The sequence below is a fragment of the Pteropus alecto genome, unplaced genomic scaffold (genome assembly GCF_000325575.1).
Source record: "Pteropus alecto unplaced genomic scaffold, ASM32557v1 scaffold259, whole genome shotgun sequence".
Classification (NCBI taxonomy): domain Eukaryota; kingdom Metazoa; phylum Chordata; class Mammalia; order Chiroptera; family Pteropodidae; genus Pteropus; species Pteropus alecto.
Window position 1 is genome coordinate 1,108,821 of NW_006442492.1, and position 11,322 is coordinate 1,120,142.

The window sequence follows — 11,322 nt, forward strand, 5'->3', positions numbered from 1 at the left end:
TGACCCTCTAGCTTTTAAGCTTTTTACCCCTCATTTATCAAATATTTCTTGCTTTGAAAGCGACACTGTCAATTCAGTAGGGAGAACTTCCTTTATATAGATGCTCTGCAGAAAAATGGGATCCTTTCAAATGTGATGGAAATCAACTCATTTATGTTTTGTAAGTTTTTGTGTCAGGCTTCACTACTTTTTTAAACATTTTTTAAGGGAAAATTTTAAAAAGAGAATAATGAGATAAACCCCTTATGTGCCTACCATTGAATGTCAGCGTTTCTCACGTCATAGCCCATTTCCTTCATCTCTACTTTCCATACTATTTTGAGGGATACCCCAGATATCATAGCACTCTTCAGTAATATTGTAGTAAGTGGCTCTAAGGGATAAGGACTTAAAGGCCATAGTTTTAGCATTATTCTTGAAAACATTAGCAGTAATTCGTTTTCTCGTTTCATAAATGTCAGTTCCCCCTGTAAGTTATGATTAGTTGATAACTTCTTAAATCTTTTAATCTGTAGGTCCCCCCTCTACCTTGTCTTTCTCTTTTTTTGCACAAAAACAAAAATTTTTTTGTTTGGAGTAATCTGAATTAAATTCAAGCAGTGGCTATTTCTCACTTCATAAACAGTCAGAAAAAACCATGTTCTCTAGAATGGCCACTCTCCTGCCGAAGCCTGTTCTGTGGATGAGGATTTGGGACAGTTGGGGACCGACACTGAAGAGCCATGAATATTTCCTTATCAATCTAGATTCAGGCATTTTTACTCTTTGCTTACTTCACATTTCACTGTTTTATTTTCTTGTTGTTGGCCAGTTCTCTGACTTTACTTCATAGTCTCAGATGTTAACATAGGCTTGTAACAGAGCTGAGCCTTTTCAGACTTGAGCAGGATCCAGTTTTGGTTTGGGGTGTTGACTATTCTGTAAGTGGATTTTCAGGAATGACTGGGTTTATGTGTTTTCCCCAGAAAATCATGAACTCATGGTAAGTAGAAACATGAAAAACTATTTCAGTTACTTGAGTCTTAGTTAAAAGTCAGTGATCTGTTCCTTTCAGCGTAGGTAGGCAGCTTACCCAACTAGTTCTGTCTGGTGTTCCTGTTGAAAGTACTGTCTTGGATCTGTTTCACTGCCAGAATAATAATAGGGCTAAGGTTTTGAAAATAATCTCCTCTGCATCCTTCTGACAAATGGATTATCTCTTGAATAAGACAGCAAAGTCTTAGGCATTTATTAAATAAAATACTTTATTAGAGTCAGTTATTTGTTAAAATAATATCCTTCACATATAGCTAAAGTGCCAATTTCTATAGTACAAAGCAAGCACTCTGTCAGGCCTCCTTGTTGTGCTTATAAAACCAAGACAATAGAAGAGTTAAGGTTTAAGAAATACCTTATGGCAGGATACAAATATGAAAATATTTTCTATAAAGGTTTGAATAACTATCACGGGGCCATTTCATATACATTTACACTTATTTTCCTTAATCTTTCGGAAAACCACTCTGAGATTATATAATTAGGTAATTGTAAACACTTGCTACATAAGAATAGTGACCTCATTACTATCAGTATCTGAATTCTCAAACCAGAGAACACCCTGTATATATTCACCATCATTCAGATACTGACAAAGTGCAGTACAGTGTTAGACATCATGGACTTTGTCCCTGGAAGAGAAACCTAAAGATTTCTGACCATTCTGACTCTTAAGTAGCAGCAGTTATGTTGGCACCTGTGCCTTATATGATTGGAAGAGAAGATTCTACTTCCACAGAATGACAACTTGGCCATATTACATATAACATTCTATAAGTTGCTAGAAAAATAAGGCTACTCCAAGGCAATCTGTTCTGCTTCCCTGAGGGGATGCTGGACAGTACAGTGGCTGTGGGACGTGTGGGGGTCAGGTCAGTAAGTAGATAAAGCTGAACAACAAAAGGGACATGTCCTAGCTCTGGTCAGAGATTTTCTGTGGTTCAGTGGAAACTGGTACTCTTAATTCATTGTCAAAAATGCTTATTTGGTGTTGATGTGGCATCTGTTTTCTTAGATCTGTTCCTTAACATTGACCTACAGAAGACGTTAAACTCAGAGGATGGTGGGTAAGGGCAGACTTGCCCACTTGGACAGTATTTGATTTGCAGTGATTCAGTTGTTCGGTGAAACCCCAGAGAACTTTTAGACTAAAACATCTGGTCTGAGTTGCTGCAAATGAAATGAGAGAAACAGTGATAGAGAAAGAAAACTAGGTTGGCCACTCCCCTATTCTTAAAATAGTCTCGATATGGAAAACTAGCCTAGTTTGCAAACTGTGTGGCTCAAATACTCTTCCTTGAAATAAGCAGGGTATCAAACTAGAAATGTTTCAACATTCGTATCTCGGAAGTTTGCTCTACTACTAAGAATTAGTTACAGCACTAATCTCTTTGTAGGGGAACAAAATCCTCTAAGCAAGCAAGCTTTCAGTCATTTCTCAAAATTGGACCAGGTTCTTCCCAGGAGTGCTGACTTCCCAGGTAGAGTCACAGAACCTCGGAGCCCGTTTCAAAGAAAGACTTGGAGGAGTTAGTCCTTGGGCTCTGGAGCTCGTCCTACAGCTGTTGGCCTCTTCTCCACCTTAGTGCAAATTCTACTCCAGAAACTGTTCTGGTCACACAAGCACTGGTGCCCCCAAAGCCTGCTGGGACCACCACATGAACAGGGGCCACCAGCACAGAGAGCAGATATCTTACATTTCCTAGCTCAAAAGAAAATAAATAACTTGGCTGAATTATAAGTTATCTTATAGACAAGGCTTAATAATTTAGTTTTTTTCTTTAAAAAACATTTGGAGGTAAAGAATATTTAAGTCCCTTATCTATCTCCTTTTGCTTTGAGAGATGACAAGGTTTCTAGAAATGATCAGTTTCTTTGATTTTTTTTTCTTCTCCTGGATGTTCCTTGTCACCAAGGGAGGATTTAGAGGGTTAAGGTTTCACAGGTAGTGTCTCCTTGAACCCAGAGTGGTTGGGTTTGGCCTCTGGCAGCGCCACTGGATATTCTGTTGTGGCGAAGAGCAGGGTGTCCAGAGTGGTCTCTGTACACTTGGCAATGAAACGGATGAATGGCCTCACGTCGCCTTCGTTGGCGACTTCTAGTACGTGGTAATACTCAGATCTTTGCTCCTTAAGGATGGTGATGGGTGGGTAGCCTGCCTGCATTAGGATGAGGTTCATCAGCAGGCGTGAGGTCCTTCCATTGCCGTCGATGAAAGGGTGGATGTAAACGAGTTTATAATGGGCCAAGGCTGCAAACTCGACAGGGTGCAGATTCATGGCGTCCTCGGAATTGAGCCACTGTATGAACTCCTGCATCTGCTTTTCCACATCTTGAGGATGGGGAGGGATGTGGTGGCCCACAAGGACCTGTGTTGTCCGAAACCTTCCAGCTTCCACCGGATCTACATATCCCAGCACTCGCCGGTGGATCTCCAACACGTCGCTGATGGTGACAGACCCGATGCGGGAAACCAGTGTGGTGTTGATGTACTTCATTGCTGCGTGCATGCCAATGACCTCGTTCTGCTCCTCTAGGCTTTTCCCTGGCACAGCATAGCGGGTCTCCAGGATGTGCCTGATTTCTGAGAGGGTGAGGGTGTTGCCCTCGATCGCAACTGTGTGGTAGATGTGATGGTAGTATGTTTCCTCCATGACTCTTCGCAATGCCGAGTTGCCCTTGGGGATGGACATGACCTTCTTCACTTTGCTGTCGATGATGCTGAAGTACCTCTGGTCGATCTCCTCTACCAGTGGCAGCGTCCGGTCTCGGTTGACCAGGGCTTTCTCATGGTAGGGCGAAATGGTCAACGCTCTGGTGTACAAGTAATCTGCCTGGATGATGTCCTTGTCTTCTTCCGAGAAGATGCCAAACTCGTTGAGCGCATCCACAAAGTCTGGGTCCATCTTGAGGGCGTGCAAGAAGAGCTTGTGGGCTTTCTCCCGCTTGCCCTGGCGTTTCATTTCCAGGGCTTGGTTCAAAGCTGCTTTAGCTTCCAAGTTAGCAGCTAGAAAAGAGCCAAAGAAGCACTGTCAAGAAGGGCAGGCAGTGGCAAAGGATGTCCAAGTGAGCTGTAGTATGTCAACTGTGCTAGGCCCCAGGGGAAGCCATGGCCTCGGGGGCTCGTTCCAGCCATGCTGTTTGTGCTCTTCAGTGTGCCTAGGACCACTACATTTATGGGTGTGTTTGTTCCCCACAGCCCCATGGGGCGGTCGGCTGTTAATTGTCCACTTGTCCTCAGAGCCATTCTCTGTACCCTAGGAGGCATCACTTGATGCCCTGCCTTCTGATGGCCATAGTGAGTGGATGTATTCCTCTGTACCCACAGCTCTCATCTCACGGCCCTTCCTGTATCTTCTCTGGCTCTTGGCTGTTCTGGGGATCCATCCTCATGGTGCCTGCTCTGCCCCTGCCCTTGCCCCTGTTCCTGTAGGCCAGGCTGTGAATAGCTCCCCACTGGTATTAGCCTCTGAGGCATTCCCATCTCTAGGCCTTTCTTTAATTCTTTTAACCTATTGCTTCTCAGCTGGACCCTACTCAACAACCAGTCTTCCTTTTGCCAGCCCCCCACTGAGTCAGTGTCAGCAACACATAATGGACTGGTTTTAGTTCAAGTGTCCCAGGCTCTCCTACCCTCTAGTCTTGGCCTGGAGCACTCTCCCCTTGTTCCTGTTCCCTTGGGTCACTCTTTTCACTCAGGCATCCCCTCCTCCAGGGAGCCTTCCTGTTGTGTGCCTGCAGCCCCTTTCCTCCCTTATCACCACACTAGTGTCTCTCTGTCACCTGTCAGCTTGCTTAGGTTGGGATCTCAGGGCAGACTTCTTTGAGACCCTGTGCCCTGCACACAGGACACTCTAATTCATTGATTTAACAAGTGTGGAGGACAGTGACGTCAGAATCGTGGTGGAGTGTAGACTTCATTGCTCTTCCCCTTAAATTTACAAGTCGGACAACTGTAACTTAACAAAGGATCCCCTGCTTAACACAAACACACCTGAAAGATCCATGCATTGGAACACCTGAAGATGGATGTCCTGGAAGGAGTAGGGGGGCGGGATGGGGTAAGGACAAAGATGAGGCTCGGCATCCACTGGCAACAATGGAGAAGCTGGGCTGCAGCCTTCACAGTACAGCCTGGATTGTAAAAGGGGCAGAACAGTTTCTCTCTGGTAAAAGGTCTCTCTCTTCCTAGCTTCCCATGGAGGCAAGGCCAGATAAATGTGGCTAGGAAGTCTTATACAGCACAGTCATGCCAACAGCTTCTGCTGGTGGCGGTGGAGGTAGTGGGAAGTGGAGCCGTGAGATCATGGACTTGCTTCCCCTACCCCAAATACCCCGGCAGAGCATAGGTGGTAGTGGTGGTGGTGGGGAGGGGGGAGAGAAATGAAAACAACATATCAAAAATTTTGGGATGCAGCAAAAGCAGAGCTAAGAGGGAAGTTTACAGCATTACAGGCTGTATTACAGCATTACAAGAAACAAAATTCGCAATCTAAAATCACACCTTAAAGAACTAGAAAAAACAAAGCCTGAAGTTGGATCAAAGGAAGGAAATAAAAATCAGAGTGGAAATAAATGAAACAGAACAAAAAGACAATAGAAAATATGAAAGAGCTTGTTCTTTGAAAAAATCAAAATTGACCAATCTAGCCATATTTACTGAGGAAAAAAGACGACGCACAATCAGAAAGGAAAGACAAGAAGTTAAAATGGACACCTCAGAAATACAAAGGATTGTACAATAATACTAAGAAAGGCTATATGCTACCAGACTCAATAACCTAGAAGAAATGGACAGATTCTTAGAAATATACAACTTTCTAAGCTGAATTATAAAGAACTGGAAAACCTAATAAGACCCATTTCTAGTAAGGAAATTGAGATAGTAATCAAAAACCTTCCAAAAAAACAAAAGTCCAGGGCCAGATGGCTTCACTGGTGAATTCTACTAAACATTCAAAGAAGATTTAATATCAATCCTAAACCTCCTCCAAAAAATAGAAAAGTAGGGAATACTTGGTAACTTATTTGACAAGGCCAACATTACCCTGATACCAAAACCAGGCAAGGACAACACAAAATCACAGGCCAGACTCTCTGATGAACATTAGATGCAAAAATCCTAAACTAGCAAATCGAATACAATGTATTAAGAGGATCATACATCAAGATCGAGTGGGGTTCATTCCAGGGATGCGAGGATGGTTCAACACTGCAAATCAATGTGATAAACCACATTAACAAAGATAAAAATCATATTAACAAATGTGGAACAAGCATTTGACTAGTTACAAAATCCATTTATGATTAAGACACTCAATAAAATAGGTGTAGAAGGGAAGCACTTCAACTTAATAAAAGGCCATATATGACACTCTCAGCTAATACACTCAATGTTGCAGAGTAGATATCTTTTAAGATCAGAAACAAGGCCAGGATACCCTCTCGTCACTGTTCTTCAACATAGTACTGGAAGTCTTTGCCAGAGCAATTACACGAGGAAAAGAAAGGGCATCCAAACTGAGAATGAAATCAAACTTACTATTTGCAGATGATATGGTTCTATATACAGAAAACCCTAAAGACTCCACCAACAAACTTAGAAATAACAAAATTCAGTAAAGTTGTAGGAAACAAATCTGCTGTATTCCTGTATACTAAGAATGAAACAATGGGAAGCGAAGAAAACAATATCATTTACAATTGCAACAAAAGATAAAATACCTAGGAGTAAACTTAACAAAGGAGGTGAAGGATCTCTACACTGAAAATTACAAGACATTGTTGAAAGAAATTAAAGAGGACACAAAGAAATGTAAAGATATTCTGAGTTCATGGACTGGAAGAATCAACATAGTTTTAAAATGCCCATATTTCCTAAAGCGATATACAGATTTAATGCAATCCCTATCAAACTCCTAATGGTATTTTTTTTTTTTATATTTATATTTTCTTTACTTTGCATGTTGGGGGAGGGAGAAGTCGAGAGTTGGTGCTGTGGAATGTGGGGAGCAGGAGGAAAAAGAAGCCAAGGGAGGACATTTATTCTTTTCTTCTTTCCCACCCCCGCCCTCCCAAATCCTTCAATTTATATGGAACCACAAAAGACCCCGAATAGCCAGAGCAATCCCGAGAAAAAAAAAAGCCAGAGGCATCACCTGACTTCAGACTATATTATAGAGCTACAGTAATCAAAACAGTATAGTATTAGCAGAGAAACAGACACACAGACCATTGGAATAGAAATGAGGGCCCAGAAATAAACCCACACATATATGGGCAACTAATTTTCAACTAAGGAGCCAAAAACAACAATAGAGAAAGGAAAGGCTCTTCAATAAATGGCATTGGGAAAACTGGAAAGCCACATGCAAAAGAATGAAACTAGACTGCTGACAAAAATTAACTCAAAATGATTAAAGACTTGAACATAAGACCTGAAACAATAAAATACATAGAAGGAAACATAGGCACTAAACTTACAAATCTTGGTCTCAGAGAAGTTTTTGTGAACTTGACCCCAAAGGCAAGGGAAGTAAAAGCAAAAATAAATGAGATTACATCAAACTAAAAAGCTTCTGCACAGCAAGAGGGACCATCAAAAAAACAAAAAGGCAACCAACTGAATGGGAGAAGATATTTGAAAATGACACCTCTGATAAGGGGCTGATATCCAAACTATATAAAGAACTCATACAACTCAACAACAACAACAACAACAAATCTGATTAAAAAATGTGCAGAAGACCTGAACTGACACTTTTCCAAGGACGACATACAGCCAACAGATATAAGAAAAGATGCTCAACATCACTCGTTACAAGGGAAATGCAAATCAAAACCTCCATGAGATATCACCTCACACCTGTTAGAATGGCTGTTATCAGCAAGACAAGATATAACAAGCATTGGAGAGACTGGTATGTGGAGAAAGGGACCCTTGTGCATTGTCGATGGGGATATATATTGGTGCAGCCACTAGGGAAAACAGTATGGAGGTCCCTCAAAAAATTAAAAATAAAGGTGCTACTGGACCCAGCAACTCCTCTTCTGTGTATCTACCAGAAAAATTTGAAAACATTTATTTGTAAAGATATATGTATCCCTATGTTAACTATGTTAAGTATTATTTATAATAGCCAATACATTTAAACAACCTAAGTGTCCTTTGACGGATGACTGGATAAAGATGATGTGGTACTTATATACAGTGGAATACTACTCAGCCATTAAAAGATGAAATATTGCCATTTGAGACCATGGATGGATCTTGAGAGCATGCTAAGAGAAATAAGTCAGACGTTAAAGGGCAAGAATCTTATGTGGGATATAAAGCAAAAAGCAACAAATGAACACATAAAACAAAAAGAAGCACACAGATACAACAGAATGGTGATTACCAGAGAGGAAGGTAGTTGGGGGGAGGATGAAGAGAGTAAAAGGGGTCAAATATGTGGTGACGGAAGGAAACTAGACTTTAGGTTGTGAGCACACAAGAGTATACAGATGTCATAAAGTTGTACACCTAAAATTTGTTATTAACTAATGATACCCCAATCAATTAAAAAGTGTAAACACAAATTATGAATAGATAAATAAAATGTAGCATAATCCAAAAATAAAAGCACTGAGGACAGACAGTCATTCTGTCTTACCTGGAGAGGCCTTGGTCTTGACCACCAGCAGTGCTGCATGCTTGGAGGTGACACTGAGTTCTGTGGATGGGCTGGTGCACTTGGTGGTAGCATGCTGTGCCCTGTCCAACTTGCTCCTGAGCAGATAGAAGCCTTTGAGCAAGGCCAAACACTGCTCCTCCATGGCCCCCAGAGGCAGCAGCAGGGCCAGCAGGGACCCCAGCACCATGCTCAGCAGCATCACCCACAGGAAGCGGCCCCAGACTGAGACCCATTTTGGTTCAGTCACTGCCATCACTGAAGCCATCAACATGAGTGTCATCTGGACTCAGGGGTGGGCCCCTTGCACATATCCACAGTTGTCTGAGAGAGTGCTGGATCTGCAAGGAACCAAGAGTTGTAGGAGATGAAGTAGGGGAAGTAATATGTTTAGGATACGTTTCTGATTCCAGGTAGGGCTTGGAAACCCCCACGCCTCTTAACTATGACCAGGAGGTAGGGGCAAGCAAAGAGTGGATATAAATGAGGAGGGGCCAGCCTGGAAGGATTTGGTGCCACCTCCAGAGTGGTGTGACTGAAAAGCAATGCTGCCGGTGCCCAACACTTATTAAGCACTTAACTGTGTGCCAGGTCCTATGCTATGCACTAAAGACCTACGCATACTATCTGCTGCAGTCTTCAACAGTAACTGATGCTATCATCACCCCACCCTCCAGATGAGGAAACAGGCACAGAGAGGTGAAGTCCCTTGCCTGAAGTCACCCAGTGAGCAAGTGACAGCCTAAAGACTTGAATTCAGGATCCCATGGCTCTAAAGTCTCCCGCTTCACCACAAATTCTGTGCCCTCTGACACCAGACACTGGGTGTCTGGGGGCACAAATACTGAACACACACACAGACACACACACCCACACACCCACCCAGATTGGCTAAGGCAGTTTTAAGGCCCATTCTTTGATAAGCATAAGCACAACTGTTTGGTGTCCTAATTTGTTGCCATATAGGTGGCCATCTCTTCTTGCCCTCACCCTGATATTAACCACAATGCTGATGATCCCTTCTCTGGCCTTCCTTTCCTGGCCTGTCCAGCAGGATGCTGTCTAGAGTCCAGACAGTCCAAGCATCTCAAAATCTCAGGGTGTGGGCCAGAGCGGCTGACCACTTGCCCTCTGTGACAGTGTACATGTGCTTGGGGCTGGCATTGGGAGTGGAGGGGCCAGGTATGTGAGCCCCATTATGCTATCAGTAGCATTTATTGGGCAACTATGTTGTGCTGAGTACTGAGCTGAGTACTAGCTATACATTATCTCACCCAACCCTCACTACCCCGAGAAGGCAAGCTACTCCAGCTCCAAGAGAAACAATGCAGAGACAGATAAGTCAATTCCCAGAAGGCCCACAAACAGGTATCAGGAATACCCCATGCGTCTGAGTTCAGAGTGCCTGGGACTTCACATCTATTTTGTAAGCAGTGCCTGTGCACCTGCTCCGGGCTGCTCCTGGTGCTAGGCCACCAAGACCCAGAAATGGTTGATTAGGTTTCTGATCGCTCAGGGCTCTGAGTCTAATGGGGGAGCCTGACACGATGATACAGAAATAGCTTGGTACGTGCTCTAAAGGGCGAATGCTTGGCGTGCTTTGGGGGTACGGATGACGGTGTGCATCCAGGTGATTAGTCCAGGAGGTCTGGGCGCGCTTCCCGAAGGACGGGCTCCCCGGCGAGGTTGGAGTTCGCGGGTGACGCGGGTGTGTGCCCAGGAGGAAGTGCGTTCTGGAAGGCGCGAATCTCTCACCCCTCATTAGAACAGGAAGGGGGAAACTGAGGCCCACAGAGGCGAGGGGACTGGATTAAGGTTACTCTGGGGAGCTGCCCTTTTCCGAACCCCGCCCTTGGGCTCGCTGCCCTGTCGCACCCTCCCCAGCTCGCTCCTTCTGAGACCCTCGGGTTCGACCCCTCCTCACCGCACACTGTTGCCAGACCCTGTGGCCGTCTTCCCCGCATTCGCAGGCTCCGCGGCGCCGGCTGCCAGGACCTCTTCCGTCACCGACTTCTGGCCCCGCCTTCGGCGACTCGCCATTGGTCGGTCCGCCACAGTCGTCTCGACGGATTGGCTTTCTGCACTGGTCCGCCCTCCGCATTTCCGGGTTCTTGCGTCGGTGTCGGCTTCCCGGGGTAAGACTCGCCGTGGGCCACTTCCATTGGTTAGCTCTTGCGTTTGTCTCGTGCCCGCAGCAGCCAATAAAGGACATGAGGGGCGGGACCTGGGCGACTAGCTAGAGTAGCAGGTGCGAAAAAACCCCCGGCGGATGCTGTTTTGGGGCGCATAAGGTGCAGGCAGGCGAACTCGGAAACTCGAAGTTCTGGCCTCTTGGAGATGCTACCCTTCTCACAGGTCTCATTAGGGCGCGTCTTTCCTGGCCTCAGTTTCCTTAGGTGTAAAATGAAGATGCTGATGGTTTGCATCTCTTTACCCTGTTAGTCTGACTTCACAGCGGGGTTCTCATCCTCCACCCTGTGCTACCAGGGCTGCATTCTTTCTCCTTTCTCTCACCTTCTCTCTCTTCCTCCCTGACTTTTAAATTTGGATCCTTCAGAGAAGGGCCTGGCTGCTTCTTTTGGCTTCCCAGAGAAAGACAGAGGATTTTATCTCT

At 44.4% G+C, this 11,322-nt stretch overlaps 1 protein-coding gene across 1 annotated transcript; it reads right to left on the minus strand.

Annotated features, from left to right (window-relative positions):
* Nucleotides 1-1,219: 1,219 nt before the first annotated feature.
* On the minus strand, nt 1,220-10,716 carry FICD (FIC domain containing). The gene is made up of 3 exons (XM_006922174.3): nt 10,633-10,716; nt 8,691-9,049; nt 1,220-4,042 (listed from the first exon to the last, which is right to left on the minus strand). The coding sequence occupies exons 2-3, from the start codon at nt 8,989-8,991 to the stop codon at nt 2,967-2,969; spliced, it is 1,377 nt and encodes a 458-aa protein (XP_006922236.1). The 5' UTR covers nt 8,992-9,049; nt 10,633-10,716; the 3' UTR covers nt 1,220-2,966.
* Nucleotides 10,717-11,322: the final 606 nt, after the last annotated feature.